Source organism: Pantherophis guttatus, chromosome 2 (genome assembly GCF_059756535.1).
Source record: "Pantherophis guttatus breed Tessera chromosome 2, ASM5975653v1, whole genome shotgun sequence".
Classification (NCBI taxonomy): domain Eukaryota; kingdom Metazoa; phylum Chordata; class Lepidosauria; order Squamata; family Colubridae; genus Pantherophis; species Pantherophis guttatus.
This window is the reverse complement of record NC_142064.1, coordinates 228045313-228066864: the sequence shown is the minus strand read 5'-3', so window position 1 is coordinate 228066864 and position 21552 is coordinate 228045313. Positions and strand designations below refer to the sequence as shown.

Sequence of the window (21552 nt, the reverse complement as noted above, 5' to 3'; positions counted from 1 at the left end):
TATGGTGAAAAATCTTCACCTTTCTCCACCTGCAGCTTTATGAATCACAGCCTTCCAAACGATCTCCAATCCTTCTTGTCCTGCATTGGCTGTGCTTGTTTCAGATGATGAGAACTGTAGACCAGGACATCAAAACGTTACTGGGTCCTATCAAGTTTTTCTAAAGTCAGCTTCTCCCTAGTCAAGCTCAACTCTCATTTGCCACAATCAAATTTGCTTTTTGCAGCAAAACCGGATGTTTTTGGGGAACTACTTTTCCAAGAATATTGCGCCCTTCCCCCTTTCCAGTCAACATTATATAACCTCTGGATTTTCTGGCGGGTCTCACTCTGAAAAACCAGCTCTTTAATTATATCATTTAGCTAATTTTATTATTTATTAACTTTATTATTTAATTTTCCGACGTCAACCCAGGTGCTGGGCTAGAAGAGTTAAAGGGAGCTCGGCTCCTGCTACCGAACGATTTCGCACGGACTCCTTCAGTAATATACGTTCAGCTTCCCAATAGAACAGGGGTCTCCAATTTTGGCAAACTGTAAACCTGGCGGACTTCAACCCCCAGAATCCCCTAGCCAGCAAAGAATTCTGGGAGTTGAAGTCCGCCAGGCTTAAAGTTGCCAAGGTTGGAGAGACCCCCGCAATAGAAAACCCTCGATTCGCCTAATATTAGTTGATCCAAGTGAAATCGATGCGGCTTCTCAATCTGGGCTATGGAAAAATTTTTAATTCCGTCCTCCAGTGGCGACCCGGAGTTTCGCAGCCCGAAATCTAACAGGACGCCCTCCCCAAAGGAGCCTCTTTCCCACCCACCAGCCTCCTCCAGCAATCCCAGGCGAGCGCGAGCGGCCCTGGGAGCCGCACCCTCCGCCCTTCCCAATCGACTGTTCGGCGCTCTTCTCCCACACCAGCCCTTTCCTCCGCGTAGGCCCAGCTGCCCTGCCCTGCTTTCCAATCGACTTTTCCGCGATCGACAGACCGCCGCCTGTAAAGTGCGGGGGGTGGGGGGGGGGCCCTGTCGCTTCCTGGGCAACCGGGGCGGGATTGGATCCTTCGGCCGTCGGGGGGGGGCCCCGCCGCCTCGGTGAGGCTGAGGTGAGAGCGTTGCGTCCCCCCGCCTTTCTCTCCCCTCCGCAGGGGCGCACGGGTCTGCTGCGGGGTTAAGTCGGAGAGGGAGACCTTTCTTCGCCGCCCTTCCTTGCGGTCCTTCTCGCCCTGCCCTGAGCCTGGCATTGCTCGGGGCTTTGTTCCCCATTGACCACATTATTGGCGCTTCCCCCCCCCCAAAGTCTGGGCAGCTTGTGGGTTCCGGGATTCCGCGGGCTGGCAGCCGCCCCAGACTCCTGCTTCTCGGCATCTCTCTCTATACGATGCTCGGGCTGCCCCTTCCCATCCCAGGAGCCATTTCTGCTCGTCCTGCCGTCTCCGCCCTTTTTAAAATGTTAAAATTGCAGAGGAGTATCGGTTCTTCCTACCTCTTTGCCCGACAGGTTGGGTTGGGTTGGGAGCTTGGTGTGGCAGAAAGCAAGGATGAGTAAGGAGAGCAGTCTCCGTCCTTGTGTTGGTGCGAAATGGCTTCTGTCAAATTTTAACTTACCTTGCAGTTTTTGACGGTAGGCAAACATATCCTACTTTGGGAATTGGCCCCAAAAGGAATCTCAGAATTGGGTGCCTCGACTCTCTCTTGGTTCATAAAAATCAAATTATGGACTTGGAAAAGAGGCAAGATTTGGACAGTGGATTAGTAGAAAACCCATTGCGAGTGTGACTATAAGATGCCAACATAGAAGAGTGGAATATATTAGACTTATAGACCGCTTCACAGTGTTTTACTAAGCCCTCTCTAAGCGGTTTACAGAGTCAGCAATATTGGCCCCGACAATCTGGGGTCCTCGTTTTATCGACCTCGGAAGGATGGAACGGAAGGCTGAGTCAACCTTGAGCCGGAATGAGGTTGCTTTAACTGTACTTCTTTTGTGTTTTACTTTCTTGTGTTCTGTTTTAGATTATTAGAAACCTTTTAAAAAATCTACTTTTAAGAATGCTAATTTTGTTTTAGTCTACAGTTTTTATTTGTTTCCCCCATCATCTACCAGTTGTCTGCACTATACTGTTGGAATTCAGAGCACATTTGGAGGGAAATCTGGATGCCTCGCCAAAGGACATCTGAATCCAAAAGCTGCTCACACCTTATGTAATTTTTTTAAAAAAAAGACAGATAATAGGAGTGGAGTGGAGTGGAGCTTTGCATTAAATGTACATCAGTCACTGTGGATGGGTATGTGTGATATTCAGAGGAAGTGGAGACAGCTAATGATGGGGAAATTACAGAATAGCATGGCTCCTTTTTATTTTACCTTATGTACTTAGGTTTTTTTGTCTTACAGACCTTGCTTATCCAGATAATGTAACTTTTTTCTTTATGTTATCTTTATATTCCTTATATAGCAACAAAGATGGTTAGGGGGCTGGAGGCTAAAATATGAAGAATGGTTGCAGGAATTGGGTATGTCTAGTGTAGTGAAAAGAAGGACTAGCAGTGACATCATTGCTGTGTTCCAATATTTGAGAGGCTGCCACAGGGAAGATGGGGTGTCAACCTATTCTCCAAAGCATCTGAAGGCAAGATATGAAGTAATGGATGAAACTAATCAAGGAGAGAACCAACCTAGAACTAAAGAGAAATTTCTTGACAGTGAAAACAATCAATCATAGAACATCTTGCCTCCAAATTGTGGGTGCTCCATTACTGGATATTTAGACAGCCATTTGTCTGAAATGATATATGGTCTCCTGCTTGAGCAGGGGGTTGGACTAGAAGACCTTCAAGGTCCCTTCCAAGTCTGTTATTCTGTAATTTCCCCTTGTGGCATATTATTCTAGTGACAAAGTTAACTCTTACTTCTTTGAATTATGAGTTAACATGATTGGTGATTTGGAAAATTTTCTGAATATCACTGTTATTTCCTTTAGGCAAATTGGACACCAATAATCCTTGGGTTACAACTGCAGTTGGGACAGGAGTTACTCTTACTAAGTAATGTGATTATAAGGCACCATGCCACGTGACCACATCATTTGGAGATGGCACTCTTCTTTGCTGTTGTTAACCAAATCCCACCAATTATAAGCCAAGGACCCACCCTGACCCAAGCTCTTCCTTCTTGGGACCTCTTAGTCCTGAGCCTGTTATTCAAAGTAAGGGACTTCCTCCCCTTATACTTCCTCCAACCTACTCTACTCTACTCCTACTCTACTCTACTCTACCCTACCCTACCCTACCCTACCCTACCCTACCCTACCCTACCCTACCCTACCCTACTCTACTCTAATCTAATCTAATCTCCTCCCATCTCTGCCCCTTTGACTACATTACACCTTGCCTAAGGGGCAGCAAGAGCCCAAGAACTGCTTTCTTTGGGGACTGCTTGCTGCACTCTGGTTCAGGGGTTTTGTGGTTTGACATGGCTCTAGAGCTGAAAGAAGCCCCTGAGCATCTGCCCCAGCCCACCCCAGCCCAGGAGTATGGTGTGAAGCTGCAGCTGTTATAGCCCTGCCTAGCAGTTATTGAGAAACCATAGCTCCCCCCACTGCCCTGCCCTTCAAAGAACCTGCTGTCTTGTTCTGCTGGCCCAGCTCAGCCTAGCAGTATGGCAAGGAGCTATAGCTGCCCTGGCTGCCCTGTATTTTGAGGCCTTGGTTGTCTTGCTCCACCACATCAGCTGACTTTCACTATCTTTTTTTCCTGCTGCTGGGAAGACATGCCTGGCCTGGTCCTTCATGAGGCATCTGCTGGCTTCATGAGGCCTTCTTCAAGGGGAAACTGCAAGGTGCGACTTCAGGAAAAAGGCCTTGAACTGTCAGCAGGTACCTTGGGAAGGGCCACGTTGGGCAAACTGGGTCAGCAGCCACAGCAGCGAAGGCCACTGGGTTAGCTGCATTAGTGAAGTGCAAGATAGGAGGAGCCTTAAGAGTGCAGAGCAGTGAGAGTGGCTGTGGCTTCTCATTCCTCTGTGGCTTGATTGATTTATACAGTTTGCTTTTAAAATTGTCTTCTTTTTCATTCCAATCTTCTTTTTTTTATCTAAAGAAAACACTGTTTTCCGTTCCTTTGAATTTAGCCTTGCCCTTTATCAGCTATCTCAGTTTTGTACTCATCAAATCAGATAGCATAGATAATGATTTGAGGAACTTACTGGATGATGCCAGTTTGGGGACGACTGTCATGTGCTGCAAAATTTAGAGTGGCTTTTAAATTTAGAGAGCCGAGGTGGCACACTGGTTAGAGTGCAGTATTGCAGGCTACTTCAGCTGACTGCTAGCTTCAGTTCGGCAGTTCAAATCTCAAGGTTGGCTGAGCCTTCCCTCCTCTGAGGTGGGTAAAATGAGGGCCCAGATTGTTTGGAGGGCAATATGCTGACTCTGTAAAACCACTTAGAGAGGGCTGTAAAAGCACTATGAAGCGGTATATAAATCTAAGTGTTATTGCTATTGCTTGCAAAGACATATTAAAAAAAATATTTTTCCTTACCGATGAAAAATTTAATGTACATATTCCAGAACAGAAATATAGTCTATTTCAGAGACATGGCATCTTCTGGGGTTGGGACACACTGGAATTTTGAAAGCATGTGGCGGATACAACATGATTGTTAAGACTTGCTTGTCAAAACATTGTTAAGGCTGTTCTATTATTACAACAGTCCACAAAATGTTTGTTTACCAAAACATCAAATATCCCCATGCTATACTTCTATAATCTTAGTGAGATCTGTAGAGAAGGCATCATTGTGAACATATACAATAATACTGTAGAGGTGGTTTTGCAGCATTCCAGCCTCATATTTACTTAATGTTTATTAAAAATTTAGGAAACCTGGTAGGTATTTAAAGGAGTTATCTAGGGCATCTTGGCAATTATGAGAACCACATTGCCTATCCCTTGGTCTTCTGAATTAAACCATTAAAACATTATTAACATATTAGAGAAAATATACTTACCAAATCAAATAGTTTCTCCCATTTAAAGCTACTCTTTGCATTTGTTTCAGGGGAATGCTTTGCAGAAAAGATAAGAACAATAACTATTTCCTCACTGTATGTCCACTTCTTTACTCATGGCATATAGTGTTCCATAGCATCTGAGATTTGGAGAGAAGCAATAACCTCAGGGGCCTTGGACCATTATGGCAACAAGCTACACACCTCCATTTGATGATCCCGGGGAGGTGAGAGAGGGCTTCCTATGCCCCCTGTGTCTGAAGGATCTGCAGTCTTTTCAACAGCTCCAGTCTCATTATGAAGAACATTCAAGTGAAGACAGAGATGTTAAAGGACAATTAAAGAGTAAGCATTCTAGTTCCTATTATGTATGTAACACATCTAACACACAAACAACAGAATGTTATTTCCTTTGGTACAACTATGATAAACTATGTGATATGATGATGAGCTATGATGATAAAACTATGTGATATTTCAGGAAGCCTCTCAGTGTGGATTTAAATGCCCTTTTACTATAAAGAATATAATCCATGAACTGTTTTAGAGGACCAATATACTAAGAAGACAAATACATATATCGACTGTAAACCCCTTGTGAATCTTTAATATTAGTTATTTATAAAGTAATAGATATGTACCATCTGCAAAAGTTAAGAATATCTGGTCAAATTATGTTTCAATGTATCCCTGTGTGGAATAGAAGCTGTCCACGTTATAAGTGAAATAATACTAATTTTATGCAAATTCAAATGCATATTTAAAATGTCTGATGTTTCCTCGGTGAAAATGAACAAAAATCAATGTGACAAATGCAGAGGTTTGGACTGTGAAGTAATTATCCACAATTCTGCTCTACAATATTACTCATTCAACAATGATCTGAAGAGGAAGGTTGGCAAAAAGAATATTTTCTCTAATCACAAAAGTCTTTTTTTTAAAAAAATGGCATAATAAAGCCTTTATAAACGTAAAATTAGTGCTTTGGACTAAGGAAACAAAATTTGAATTCTTGGTCACAAACACATAAGACACTTTTAATGAAAGAGTGGAGTATTTGAAGAAAAGATCACTCACAATTAAGCAGAGAAATAATGCAATGCATTAAAAACCTGAAAGTAGTAAAGATTGACTTGAAATCTTTGGAAGTCTGTTACTTTAGCTGATTGTGGGAGTGAGGGTTACTTAGAGTTGGCTGTGAGTTCTCTGGCTGAAGTAGTGATTTGTGATTGGATGGGTGTTTGGATATGTCTTAAGTACATGAGGCAATTCCCTTTAGTTTAATCAATGAAGGGTAGCTTCATGCTGGCCCCTGAGTTACCATCTAAATAACTTGGACATGCCTGCTGGTCTTCAAGTGTCTTGTTGCTTTAATCAGACCAGAAGAGATACTTTAACGAGGGTGCCTGAAGAATTCAGAAAAACACTGTATCTAGCTATCTGATACCATGGGAAACCAGTACAAATTCATTAATAATTGTTAATACCAGTTTAGTGCTGTTTACTACATAACATTTTAGCCACATGACACATTGTTTCACAATACATATTAATGTTTCTAAGTTCATGTGTATCTCTGTCTCTGTAGCTGACTAAGTCAAGCTACCTCTAGCTAGTAAGTCTTGCTGATTTCCATGGTGATTTTGACGCATTGAGTTTCATTATTTACAGACATTCAGAGTCATTCTTGGGAATACTCTGATGGGATCAAATGTGGATGTAAACAGCCCTTAGTCATCACACAATTTCGATCACTGGCTGCACAACTTAGTAACAAGAGCTTAAGGATAGTAGTAGCCATAAAGATAAAAATAATTGTAATATGTTTATATTACAATGCTAATTATTGGGCATTTCCCTCCATCCTCTTTTAAATAACTATACAGTTAGAAACCCATTCACAGTAAAATACGAAGACCATGTGATTGTGTTGCTGTTAATTTTCTTCACCTGTTACAAGTTGTTTCCCAGTTCTCTGAAGGCTGTTAAATGCGTCATTGTTTTACCTTTAAAGTGCTCTTGCCTTCTGCTTTGTCCAGTGTTCTATTGCACAAATTGCTTCCTGAATTAAGTCTATAACCGGGTACAAAATATTCCTTTGGGCTGCCAATAATTGGGCTGCTTGGCTAATTGATACATTTGTATTCCCAACAGGTTGGACCAAGTAGATTTTTTTCCCGCAGGATTGTGCTTTATGGGAATTTTTGTAATTCTTTTCATATTCATATTTTATTTTTATTTATTTTTTTACAAATTTTAGAATAATGTATATCCCATTCCTGTGGGAGAGCAGAAAAAATGCTATGATATCTGGTAATGAAAAATCTGTCAATTTTAAACAAAGGTTTAAGGTCTCTGTTTTGCCACTTTAGCTTGTACGTCTAGAAAATGCAGCCCTGGGTGGTTGGTTTTTTCTAACATGGTTTAAAAAGATGCTATTTTGCACTTAAATTTTCTCATCTAACCAACCAAAAGGACAAATTGAGTTTTAAAATGGCCAGTCCATTCTGAGGAATTCTGAAAATTGCAAATCGGGTGAACCCCGGGCTCGCCACACTGTCACAGTGGCAACTGTAAGGAAGCAAGTCTTAACTATTACGTTTAAATGTATAAACAGAATTTGTGACATCCACCATTTTTTCTTGTTAGGTCTTGTTCAAAAAGCAAAAAAAGCAAAAAATAAACTGTTGAGACGAGATGATGACCGAAATGATGGGGGAGCTCAGGAGCGATACGAAGGCTACAATTATGGTGGAATGGATCCATATATGTGGGAACTCGAAGAAATAGGTAACCAGTCAAGAAATCTTCATTTGAAACAAGGATAAATAGATAGCATGTCACTCTCCCTAGACACTGAACTGTGTAATCTAAAAATAATAAAGCTGTGAAAATTTTAATAGTTACAGTTAGCTGGATGTTTTTAACTTCGTAAATTTATTTTTATATTGTAATAAATCTATATAAATATACTACACTAACTTGATCTGTGAGAGAGCACCAGTGAATTCTGAGAAGATACGTATCGTATTGTGTTATGAAGATAGTTTATAATAGATAATGAATTTGTACAAATGTATCAGAGGTGGGTTTCAGCAGATTCTGACCAGTTCTGGAGAACCGGTAGTGGAAATTTTGAGTAGTCGGAGAATCAGTAGTAAAAATTCTGACTGGCCCCGCCCCCATCTATTCTCTGCCTCCCAAGTCCCAGCTGATCGGGAGGGAATGGAGATTTTGCAGTATCCTTCCCCTGCCACGCCCACCAAGCCATGCCATGCCCACCAAGCCACACCCACAGAACCGGTAGTAAAAATTTTTGAAACCCACCACTGAAATGCATGTATTCATTTGATGCTAAGAGCAAAATGGGCTCAGCACTAACAATAATTAACACCAGAAGAAAATTTTATAATAGAAATATGTCTTCTGAAATACCATTATGTTATAAATAAGAATAGCATTTTATTAATGAAGACTAAAATACAGAGTAGTTAATACTTAGAGCATGTTTATATAGCATATTAAACCATGTTGAATATTAACTGTGCATGCCAGATGATATGGCAAAGCACACTTGGCTGTGGTTCTTTTACTGCAATACCCAAAATTATAATTACCCTGCATACACAGTGGGGCAAGATAAATCCTTTCCAAGGTTTCTTTGCTCCCCTCAATACCTACTTCTCAGTATCATTTTCTTGAAGGATTATGGCTGTTTAATTAGTTGGATCAGTAAAGAAATAATGTGTTTATGCTTAATATTCTAAATCACAGTCTGGGTTGGTTGGTTACTATGATTGGTTGGTTACTGTATCCATTGTTTGGCTAAATGGCATTGCAAATGGTCAACAAGCTGCCATTCTTTAATTCTGAATTTTAGACTGAATAGCAAATTTGATAGAAATAAGAACATGATCAACTGCCCGTTAGCTGAATATTTATGGTTGAATTATTCTGTCAAGTTTCCTAACCGGATATTTTATATTAGGTGCTATAAGGAGTCATCTTTCTGATTTTAAGAAACACAGAGCAGCCAGAATTGATCACTATGTTGTGGAAGTCAATAAATTAATAATCAGGTTAGAAAAGGTAAATAATTTGTAGCTTTAAATGTTTTACTTTATTTACTTTTTATTAAATTTTGACTTAAAATATTTTAATAACATATGTAAGTCCTTTTTTCAATCATTAGCTACTGTAACATTTCTTGTGATGTTTATTATTATCTTATTTGTTAAATTATAATTCAATGCATTCCTTGGTGAGGTGCTATTAACAAAAAAAAAGTAAGAGTGGCTGAAGAGATGTTAAATATAGAGATTCTGGAAAGAAAACTGTGGTCTATAATTTACTTTAACTAAGCATCCTCTAAGGCACAATATACTTTTGATCCTTGCTGTTTGCTTAAGTCTCACCCACCATTGATATATAGCAGTCTAAAAAGCATAGTTATAAAATTAGCTGGCAGAAAAAAATGCCATATAGTCCTACTTTAACATCTCTGAAGTGTCCTATTAATAGCAGTACTGCTATTAGTTAAACTGTGAGAAATTTAGTATTCTCTTTCTGGTCTAAACACTATACAATAAGGAGCTAAAAAGAAATTGGAATTAATGAACATAATATTCTTTCTTTAGCAGTGTTAAACTTTACTTTTTAATTACCATGTTTTCCCAAAAATAGGACTCTGTCTTATATTTTTTGAACCCCAAAATAAGCGCTTGGCCTTATTTTTGGGGAGGTCTTCTTATTTTGGGGTGCCTGGAGCAAGATGGGGCTCCTCTTGCCATCTTACCTGATTTCCAGCCCTGTCTCCCTAACCCTAACCGAGGAAATGGCGGGGACCGACTGCGCATGCGGTTAAATATTTTTGGGGAGGGCTTATTTTTTGGGGGGGGATTATTTTAGCTCATTTGCTCAAAAGCCGATTGGGCTTATTATCAGGGGATGTCTTATTTTTGGAGAAACACGGTAGAAAAATTCAAATATCTTCTCAATTTTCATTTTTTAATTCGTTTTCCACTATTTTTCCCTATTCAAACTTTGATCTTTAAAACAAAAAGATTTCTCAGAATTTTTAAATTTTTTTTTTCTATTTCCCCCCCACTGTTTGGACTCTATTAATCTGCTGGTCTATTACTAAGGTGATATAAAAGAGATACTCAGGGAAGACATTTGATTTTTAAGAAAAAATGGTTAAAAACAGATTTACTTGAAGTAAAGTGACAAACTGTACAGTAAAATTTGTATGTATATCTAATTTTTGGTCATTTTCTTTTGGTCAGCTTACTTCCTTTGACAGAACAATTACAGATTCTGCAAAGATAAGAGGTAAGCGCAAAGAAGAAACGCCTTTGCTAATATTCTCAACTAGGATTTCATTAATGATGTCTAATAGGTTATCATGCCTTATTGCAGCAATAGAGAAATCTGTCGTGCCTTGGGTTAATGATCAAGATGTACCCTTTTGTCCAGACTGTGGTAACAAATTCAGCATACGGAACAGGCGCCATCACTGCCGCCTCTGTGGGTCTATCATGTGCAAGAAGTGCATGGAACTGGTCAGTCTCCCCTTTGCAAGTGAGTAGAGTTAGAAGTGCATTCATTCTTAATCTTCAATGTTAATCTTATTTTGGCTTAGTATCGCTCAAGCATTATTATTATAGTATGAACTAAGAAAAAAAAATATTGCTGCGCATTTATGTCTCTCACAAAAATGAGTAATTGTCTTCTGCCCTGATGGGATACCCACTTAGAGCAGTAGAGGAAATTTTAGAAGGATTGGCAGACATATTTTTAAAGTCATCTTGTTTTTGTAGCAGCATAGACAACAGCCAAGTGTTGTCCTCAAGTGTGTGCATGTGTACACTGGATTTTCAAAGGGTTTATTTTTGAGTGGGGAGAAGGTTGAGAGTTCCCCCCCCCCCCAAAAAAAGAGCAGTTGGCAACTCATAAATTGCATTTTATTCTCCCAGAGTCTCTCATGATTGTCTCTTTAAATTTTGGATATGAAAATGCTAGTTTTAGGTGTCGGTTTAGATTTTTTTCCCCATGTTGTCAATAGCTATTCAAAGCTGTTTTATCTTTTAAAAACTTATTTCCAAAAAGTATGTAGAAAAAGGTGAAAAACCCCCACTCGTCTCCTTTCTATGGCTTTTAGAAGTCTCATCTAATGACTAAAAAGTTTCTTCACCTCAGAATTGAAATATTCCATTACTACAGTGTGAGTAATGTCAGTTGCCTGTTTAGTAGCTAGATTTCATGAGATGTGATGTTATGTAAATGTTCACATTTACTTTGAATGTAATATTTTACAGTTGTACAGGAAAAAGCATTTTGATTGATATCTTTGTAGCAGCCACCTTTTAGAGTTTCATTGCAGCTCCTGTTTTTACGTGTAAATTGAGGTAAGCAGAACTGAGTATTTGAAGCTGTGTTCAAGATAAATGTTCTGTCATCAAGATAATTACATCGTGTCAGTTATATTTTGTTGGTCTCCTTTCAGGCAAGCTTACTACTGCTAGCAAGGACGTCTTGGCCTCTCATACTAGTCCCAGCTGCTCACCCAATAGCATCCAGGGCTCTCGACGAGGTAGCATCAGCAGTATAAGCAGTGTCAGTTCTGTTTTGGATGAAAAGGATGATGATCGAATCCGTTGCTGTAGACACTGTAAAGATACACTGCTCAAAAGGGAACAACAGATTGATGAAAAAGAATATATACCAGATATTGTGAAACTATATGAGGTAAAATAACTAAGATCAAGACTTAAATGAGATAACAATTATAAATTATATAATAATTTTTATGGGAGTAAATCTAAGAGACTAGGAACTGTTTATATTAAAAAGAAAACAGTCAGTTTGTTCATTGATGATAAAATTTGGTTTAGCTTTGGTGATTAGAAAATAACAGTTTGGCTGAGATAACCTTGGAAGCTTCCCAATTCATTCTATCAAAATCAGAATCTCACTTTGGAAAATCTGAAGTTACGACAATTTCTATTATGACTGAAATTGTGTTACTCTTAACTATTATAAGAAATCAACAATTTATAGTCTTTTGCGTTTGACAAAAATGGATGAAATTTGTAGCTACTATTCCACTTCAGGGGATATTTTTCCTGCCAAATTTTAAACAGATTGGTCCCACTGTTTTCAGGAATTTAGAAGCTTTTCAAAAAGGAGTTGCTTTTCCCCAGCTTGGATTTGTTTGAGTGACAATTTATGTGAAAAAAAAATTCTTATAAGCACTGTAGAATAGGTGTGTAGAGCTTTAGTTTGGTTCCTGTGTAACTTATTTAGCAATATGCTGCCACTGTTAGAATATAGTCCTGGTCATTACAGTTCAGAAATCATATTATAGATATGGGAGCAATGCAGAAATGGCCAGCTGATATTCCATAGGCAAAGTTTTTTGTAAATAGTGAAATATCACTTGAATACTGTGCATTGCTCACAAAAAAACCCCAACAGATTCATATTGTTTTCAAAACTTGGACCTATACATATAATACAAGCATACAATAATATGTGAAATGGATTCATTCCTATTCTAACCACCAATTTTTGTAACTGAGGTCCTTAAACTCACATAAAGGAAAGGAAAAATAGGATGCATATAACACATTTATATTTGAATTATTGTTGTAACTTAATTTGTTGATTTCTTATATTAAACAAGAAACTCCGATTTTACATGGAAAAAGTTGACCAGAAGGCTCCAGAATACATAAAGATGGCAGAATCATTAAAGTAAGCCTCTTTAGGTTTTTTTTTTTTTATAATTCACTCTTTTATTATTTAGAAGTTATTAGATGATTGTGTTATTTAAAAGAAATCAGAAAAGGCAAATATTAATTAGATATTAATAACTAATACAGTATCTAATTAGTTATTGGGAATATATCTAATTAAATACATTGGAAACTTCACTTTTGTAAAAGCACAATGCACCAAAGTTATTATTTATTGTTTTCTTTGGGACAGCTGTGTGTTATATTTGTATTATTATTAACTGAGACTTAGAACCAATTTTCACACTATGTCCAAAAATCTCCTTATATATTTTTTGTATTGTTAGCAGTACTGGGTGATATTTACACAATTATATTTTCTGAACTTTATTTAAAAGGCTTATATGGCCAACCTTATGAGCATAGGTTATAGAATTTGAACAAACTTTGTAAAATTGCTGGTGCTTTTAAATGAAGATTTCAATTTGTAAATTGAATCCATACATTAAGTAATAGACTTTGAGTTGGAACTTGCTTTCAGATATGTTTGTGTAGGATTATTTTCACACATATAAATGCTTTAGCTTTTGAAGTAATAAAATAACTTGAAAACCTAATCATTCGTCTGAATTTTTTGGAATTAAATTTCTTGAAAAGATATTTATTATTATTATTTAAAATAGATACTTGGTTAATCCAAATTCAATTTTTCAAATCTAACTAGATTGCAGTAGAAGAGTATAAATTGTTAATGATGTCTGTTTATAGGTATACATATGAATATGGTAAGAAATGAAATTTCAAAAGTTTAAAGGGAAAAATACCAAAAACTCTAGGACAAAACCAAGGTCAGAACCCCAATGGTCAGCTGGTGTCTGTAGTAAGTGGCAAGTATATATAAATACTTGGCTACCAAGGCTGGTTTTTGTATATGTTTGCATTTGTGTCCTTATAAATGCATGTTTACTCTTTCAAATCATGCTGAACTTAGTGATGCTAATTTTGAATCAAGCTGCTTCCCACTCTAAAATGGTGTTTAACCATGTAGAACTCATTTTAATGAACTAAATAATTTTAAGAGAAACTGATGACAAAAATGCACCAAAATCTATATTTGGTATTCAAAATTTTTTCCCTTTCTTTCATAACCATAATAAATGAGCCATGGTGGCGCAGTGGTTAGAGTGCAGTACTGCAGGCTACTTCTGCTGACTGCCAGCTGACTGCAATTTGGCAGTTCAAATCTCACCAGGCTCAAAGTTGATGCAGCCTTCCATCCTTCTGAGGTCGGTAAAATGAGGACCCAGATGGTTGGGGGCGATATGCTGACTCTGTAAACGGCTTAGGGAGGGCTGTAAAGCACTGTAAAGCGGTATATAAGTAAGTGCTAAGTGCTATTGCTATTGCATTCACAATGAGCAAAAATAATGTTTTAGATGTGTTTAGACGGTTCTCTACTACAAAATAACTGCTGACTCTTTATGGATGACAATTTGGAGTTATTAAAATATGCATGTTTTCTTCCAGTGCTGGAGAGACAACATACAATCTTGAACGTGCTAGCAATCTTAGAATAGAAGTGCAGAGAATGTATGAATTAATAGATGCTTTAAGGTAAGTACAAAATATGAAGATGGAAATTGTTACTGGATTATTTTTTGCTTGGCTTTATATTTTTATTTGCAATGAAGATGAACATTTTTAAAAGAAAGCATAATTTAGTGAGCTATATTTTACTGTCAAAATAAATGCATGTTGCCAATTACATGGTTTTTACCAATACTTGGCAATACTTAAAATTCTATCTGCCTAGTGTTTATTTCTCTTAGCTGATTGTTATGTATTTCTAATTCACTCTTTTTCTTTGTTTGTTTCAGCAAGAAGATTCTAACTTTAGGGCTGAATGAAGATCCACAACCTCACCCCAGAACTTTACAGCTTCAGAGGATGATTAGATATTCAGCCACACTTTTTGTTCAGGTAGGGATATGTAGAAAGGATGAGCTGCTTTTAGATATATTAGTTCCTCTAAGACAATATCAGATTACATACTGATACTTTAAATGTTTCTCAGGATGTTATAAAACTTGTCATTTTGTTTTAAACAATTTACATAATGAAAATAAATTAGTGCTTCTGTTTTTAAATACTTCCTACCTAATTAGATGTAAGCTATGTCAGTGGCTCTATTGGTATTTAGAAGGCTAATTAATTTTTTTGCACTCTGTCATAGTGATGGGAATGTTTTCTTAGCGCTGTAATTGGATTCTAATTTAGCAAGCTATTGCAGGATTTCATGGGACAATTCCTTGCTATTAATCAAATAACCTAAGCCTAAGAAAATAATTTTTGCTTATTCTTAGGTTTTGACTTTCTTTTACCTCCTTCCCCCCTTATTTGAAATTGCATTTTAATAATTCTAAGGTGCTAACTTTTCATAGAGTTAGATCATTGTGATGTTGGAAAGGACTAAAAGTCCAACCTTCTGCAATGTGCAAGAATGCCAATTAAACTGTTCTCAAAATGTATCTATCTGGTCTTAAAAGCCTCTATAGCTTCTATAAGAAATATCTGGAGGACATCCCGCCTGTTTGTTATCATATAGATAGTTCTTACCTTACAACCGCAATTGATCCCAAAATTTCAGTTGGTAAGTATAACTGTTGTTAAGTGAGTTGTTGACCCATTTCTTGACCTTTTTTTCACAGTTGTTTTTTATTTTTATTTTTTTTTTTTTTTTTATTTTGAATTTGTATACCGCCCTTCTCCCTGAGGACTCAGGGCGGTGAACAGCCAAGTAAAAACATCAAGTACAAATATTAAAATACAGTTAAAATATACATATATAAATTTGGCCCCATTAATTAAAAACAATAAACAAAACACTTAAAAACACTTAAAAAATTAGGCCAGCCCAGCTTGCTGGAAAAGGAAGGTTTAAGGGCACGGCGGAAGGCACTGAGGTCTTGGATTCTCCTTATCTCTGGAGGCAATTGATTCCAGAGGGTAGGTGCCCCCACAGAGAAGGCCCTCCCCCTGGGGGTCACCAGCCTGCACTGTTTGGCTGATGGCACCCCGAGGAGGCCCTCTCTGTGGGAGCACACGGGTCGATGGGAGATCGTCGGTGGCAGCAGGCGGTCTCGAAGATAGCTAGGCCCTATGCCATGGAGCGCTTTAAAGGTGATAACCAACACCTTGAAGCGCACCCGGAAGACCACTGGGAGCCAGTGCAGCTCGCGCAGGAGCGGTGTTACATGGGAGCACCAGGCTGCTCCCGTCACTACCCGCGCTGCTGAATTCTGGACCAGTTGGAGCCTCCGGGTGCTCCTCAAGGGGAGCCCCATGTAGAGAGCGTTGCAGTAGTCAAGGCGAGAGGTGACGAGGGCATGAGTGACTGTGCACAGGGAATCCCGATCAAGAAAGGGCCGCAACTGGCGGATCAGGCGAACCTGACAAAAGGTCCCCCTGGTTACAGCCGTCAGATGTTCCTCCAAGGACAGCTGCCTATCCAGGAGGACTCCCAGATTGCAAGCCCTCTCTGTGGGGGCCAACGACTCGCCCCCAATAGTCAGTGATGGAGTCAACTGACTATATCGGGATGCCGGGAGCCACAGCCACTCAGTCTTGGAAGGGTTGAGCCTGAGCCTGTTCCTCCCCATCCAGATCCGCACAGCCTCCAGGCACTGGGACATCACTTCAAGGGCATCGTTGGGGTGGCCTGGGGTGGAGATGTACAGCTGGGTGTCATCAGCGTACTGGTGGTATCTCACCCCAAAGCCACGGATGATCTCGCCCAGTGGCTTCACATAAATGTTGAACAGGAGGGGCGAGAGGACCGACCCCTGAGGCACTCCACATATAAGAGGCCTTGAGGTCGACCTCTGCCCCCCTGCCAACACGAACTGCGACCGGTCGGAGAGAAAGGAGGAGAACCACCGTAATACGGTGTCCCCCATCCCCAACTCTTCCAACCGGTGCAGCATGATACCATGGTCGATGGTATCAAAAGCTGCTGAGAGGTCTAACAGGACCAGAACAGAGGAACAACCCCTGTCCCGAGCCCTCCAGAGATCATCAACCAACGCGACCAATGCCGTTTCCGTGCTGTGTCCAGGCCTGAAACCCGACTGGAACGGATAAGAGAATTAAGAGAATTATGTGGTTGTTATGCAAATCTAGATTCCCCCATTGACTTTGCTTATCAGAAGTCATCTGGAAAGGTTCCAACTGGTGATCATGTGACCTCAGGAACAAAGCAACTGTCATAAATATAATCCAGTTACCAAGCAGCCGAATTTAGATAGTGTGACTGGGGATGCTGCAGTGCAGAGGTCTTCAAACTTGGCAGCTTTAAGACGTGTGGACTTCAACTATGCTGTCTGGAGAATTCTGGGAGTTGAAGTCCATACGTCTTAAAGCTGCCAAGTTTGAAGACCTCTGCTGTAGTGGTTGTAAGTGTGAAAACTGGTCACATGCCACTTTTTTGACCGCTTTGACTACTTTGAATGATCACTAAACAAATGACTGTAAATTGAGGACTACCTATACTTCCTTCTGCTGTAGGTCATACTCACTTTGTTATCAGTGACCACACACACGTACAAGCCATATATCTTGCCATCTTGTATTATATGCCCTTCCCTTCCCTTCCCTTCCCTCCTAGCATAGTCCATCTGATTCAGATTAGATTCAATCTCATCAAGTCATTCTGTTTTTTTTAGTATATTTGATCATTTTATTTAGGTATGTGTAAAACTGTTCAATTCCTTTATTACCTGTTTGGTTTTCTATTATCCTTGCACTTTAGTTATATTTTTTTAAAAAAGCTAATTGAAAAAAACATCCCAGAAGCAGGCAATTGTAAGACGCTTTCAAGAAAATCAGAGATATATTCCTCAACTAATCAGGAAACAAATTTCATTTGGAAGATACTTCAGTTACTAATCTCTTATTTTGAATATTGTTATTTGATACTATGTATAGTTGATCACATTTTAACTTTATTCTTTGACACGTAATTTGGATGAATGGGCATTTTTTATATTTTAATCACTTAACGTATAATTGTATGTATATATGTATAGACACATATTTTGTGGTTTTCAAGATCGAAATCTTAGTATCCTATACCCTTTAAAGTGATATTTTGAAAAAAAAATATCCTCAGGAAAAATTGCTTGGCCTAATGTCATTACCGACCAAAGACCAGTATGAAGAACTGAAAGAGAAAAAGAAACAAGAGTTGGAGAGAAAACTGCAAATGGAGAGACTGGCAAGTATTTTAATCACTATACATTTCTAACAATGAGTTTCTGTTTGTTTGTTCACTGATTAAAGTATTTCCTTTCTGAAATACTTTACTTTTGAATTTGTTGGCTAAAATAATTGCCAAATAGTGTGACATAAGTCTACAATACATTTAGAACCAGCTTAAATAAGAATGGTTTTTTTCCCTATTTCTTGTTTGATTCATTTATTTTTTTGCGGTTTTTTTGGGTGGGGCAGGAATGACGCCTCTTAGAAATTTTCATAAGTTTTCAAAAATATTTTAGCCAGGAGAAAAATCTGCTCTGCTCTCAAATTTTTGTTTTGTTGTACCTTTTTCACTACCTTTATGTTGCTTTATTTTACTACTAGTTCAGAAACATAAATATATTTTATCTTATTGAAATAACAATCGCATGTGATACATTAAATTTAAAAATGTAATACATATTAAAAGTGATTGGATAGGTGACTTCTGCTCTAATCTCTGAGTTAATGGCAGAACACAGTTCTTTGAGATCTATCAAAGTAGCAGGAGGATAGAAAGAGTTGCAATCATTCCAGGAGAGAATAAAAGAATAAAAGAATAAAACTTGCTAGAGCCCCATATGTAGAAGTGAAACTTCTACTTGCCGATTCTGCTTAACTTCCTCTGTAAAAATTCTAAACGTATTTAACAGGAAATTATTTCTGTTAAATATGATGTAGATCATTGTGGACATGAACAGTTCAGGAACAATTAAAACTAATAATAATCCTACATAATCCATTGTAAAGATTCTATTTTTTGAGATGGAGAAAAAAAAACCAGAAAAAAAGAAGACTCCTTTCCACCAATATAGTTGCCTTTCTAGGCTCACATATCTATGCTAAAAAAAGGACATGGTGGCTCAGTGGTTAAGACGCTAAGCTTGTCGATTGAAAGGTCGGCAGTTCAAATCCCTAGTGCCGCATAACGGGGTGAGCTCCCGTTACTTATCCCAGCTTCTGCCAACATAGCAGTTCAAAACTACGGAAAAAATGCAAATAGAAAAAGAGGAGGGACCACTTTTGGTGGGAAGGTAACAGTGTTCCATGCGCCTTCAGCATTTAGTCATGCCGGCCACATGACCACAGAGACGTCTTCGGACAGCGCTGGCTCTTCAGCTTTGAAATGGAGATGATCACCGTCCCCTAGAGTTGGGAACGACTAACACATATGTGTGAGGGGAACCTTTACCTTATCTATGTTAAAAACTAAGGAAGTTGCTGAAGTGTGAACTCCTTTTAAAGTTTTCCTTTCTATTTGGCTAGGTGAAATATGAATCCCAGAGACGACAAGAAGAGAAGCTGGCAGACTACACTTCCAGATCCTTAGCAGCGTCCAATGGTGAGGTCCATCGAACAAAAAGGGTGAAGAAAACGGAAGGATGGCTACCCACTGCTAGCATATCTCGGAACCAGGAACTGGCAGACCCACTTCTTCAACAGATCGATAATATCACCTCCTTTATTAAGCAGGCAAAGGAAGCCAATCGTCTGGACGAAGTCCAGATGCTGCAGGAGAACCTGCGACAGCTTCAGGACGAGTACGACCAACAGCAGACGGTCAAAGCCATTGAGCTCTCTAAAAAGCAAGCGGAGATGGAGGAGATGCAGAGAGAACAATTGCAGATCCTTTGTGAAAAAGAATGGAAAAGGGATCATAAAAAAAAGATGTCTCAACATTCACGGACCCGTTCTCTGGATTTCAGAGAAGTGAAGCACGATAAACTCGAGATGGAGAGGGAAAGCATAAACCAAATAGCAGAGGCTTTGGATCTAGATATGCTTCAGGACAAAGATTACGCTGGCTCCAAGGCTGCTTTCCCCAGTGATGGTGTGGGATTGCCAGATAGCAAGAATCTGGTTTTGGTCTGCCAACCTGTAAAAGCCTCAGAGCATGAAAAGGCCTCCATAAATCCCTTTGAAGATCCTTTACTGATTAGCCCTCCAAAGACCGACCCTGATAGTCCTGTTGCCGAAAACTCTGCAATAGCTTCCTTGCCTACCAATGCCCTGCTCAGTTACAAAAGAGAGTATAATCCATTTGATGAAGAGGAGCAGGAGCAGGAGGATTCTCAGCAGGCAAACGGAGTAGATCTCAGTGCTCCAAACCCATTTGAAGATTCTGTGGCAAATCCTGTGGGTAATCAGGAACCTGGGAATCCGTTTGAAGAATCCGTGTCTTCCTCTTTGAATCCTTTTGAAGTTGAAAGTGATAATGAACTTTCAGGGGAAGATATCATAGAGGAGGAATTACTTCTCCAACAGATTGATAATATCAAAGCATATATTTTTGATGCCAAACAAAGTGGACGACTGGATGAGATAGAAGTATTGACTGAGAATTTGAAAGAACTTAAAAGCACGCTTGCAAAACAGAAGAAAAAATCGAGCTGCTGAACTATGTCCACATACTTTTGCAGTTCCCAAAGGGAGGGAAGATTAAGGTAAAATGAGAAATACATTGCAAATGGCGCTTGGGTGCTGAATCAAGCTTAGGCACTTTGGTATAGGGCTTTCCACTATTCAGATCTGTAAAAGTCAACTCTATTTAAAATGTTATAATTACTCGAAACTGTTCTTCAAATATTGAAAAGTCCGTCTTTGTATCCCAACCCAAATTTAGAAACATAATTGTATTTCTCAGTACCTGCTTTATCTGTGATGTAAAATTCAAGGGGGGAAATTGGGCATTTTAAAATGCAGGAAATTGTTTGCAGTCCTCAAGACCGTCTGAATTTATTTTCTGTCACCAAGTAGGATTCTATGTGCTTCAAAAAAAAAAAAAAAAAAAGAGAAAAGAATTGCTTGAAATCACCTCTTTGCTTCCTAAGGCAGAAGCAACTTGTGCAGCAATCTGGAAAAGCTTTTACTGCTTTCAAAGAAACGTGCTCACAGGAGTCCAAAGCATTTCTTCAGAATCGTTTATGAATCTTGCACAGCCCAGCTTACAAGAAATTAATACTGTCTTGCCAATTCTCAGTTTTCCTACCAACTTTATATTTTGGGGAAGCAGAAGAGAGACAATAACTTACTATTTAATAGAATAAAGTCATTCATTGGTAAAACAACAAATATATTTCTAAAAACATATGTGTATGTATATATATATATATATGTATATGTTTTAGAAAACAAATGCATAAAACCTAACTAGACATCATGTATTTTTTTTCTTTTACCTGTTCTTCAGTCGATCAAACTATTTGAATAGCTTTTTTCAGCCAATTCTAGACTGTACTTTTTAAGAATGTTGAAATTTTGACAGTCTCTCAAAACTACATAATTTCCAGGCTTGTAGAAACGTCATAATAGGAAAACTGTTTTCTGCTTGCAAAAATTTAGAAAATTTGCATCCAGAACTATGCTTTGAGGGGAGCCATCCTGGGTGTCCACTTACAAATTAAAAACTAGAAATCCATTTTTCTTTCTAATTTGATTTCTCTCTAGGATTTAAGGAAATGTTGAGTCTAGAATTGAAGGGGAAAAAAGTGCCCAGGGTATAAGAGAGACCAACATGAACTCATTT

The 21552-nt window shown here is 38.7% G+C and overlaps 1 protein-coding gene across 5 annotated transcripts; it reads left to right on the top strand.

Annotated features, from left to right (window-relative positions):
* The first annotated feature begins 811 nt into the window (after positions 1-811).
* Positions 812-20750, top strand: RBSN (rabenosyn, RAB effector). Of its 5 annotated transcripts, none has more exons than XM_034431581.3 (12): positions 812-1610; positions 5126-5343; positions 7648-7788; positions 8987-9087; positions 10284-10329; positions 10417-10578; positions 11504-11745; positions 12683-12753; positions 14262-14348; positions 14612-14714; positions 17902-18006; positions 19293-20750. In XM_034431581.3, the coding sequence occupies exons 2-12, from the start codon at positions 5184-5186 to the stop codon at positions 20421-20423; spliced, it is 2349 nt and encodes a 782-aa protein (XP_034287472.2). In that variant the 5' UTR covers positions 812-1610; positions 5126-5183; the 3' UTR covers positions 20424-20750. The 5 variants fall into 5 exon arrangements, with proteins under 5 accessions (XP_034287472.2, XP_034287468.2, XP_034287471.2 ...); XM_034431577.3 differs by having other exon boundaries at positions 853-1092; positions 5049-5343; XM_034431580.3 differs by having other exon boundaries at positions 876-1092.
* The last annotated feature ends 802 nt before the right edge of the window (positions 20751-21552 follow it).

Excerpts from the sequence above, each read along its gene's own strand:
- RBSN (XM_034431581.3), top strand. The coding sequence starts at position 5,184 with ATGGCAACAAGCTACACACCTCCATTTGATGATCCCGGGGAGGTGAGA. Across the intron at positions 10,330-10,416 it reads AGATTCTGCAAAGATAAGAG|CAATAGAGAAATCTGTCGTG; the intron begins GTAAGCGCAAAG and ends GCCTTATTGCAG. Across the intron at positions 11,746-12,682 it reads ATATTGTGAAACTATATGAG|AAACTCCGATTTTACATGGA; the intron begins GTAAAATAACTA and ends ATATTAAACAAG.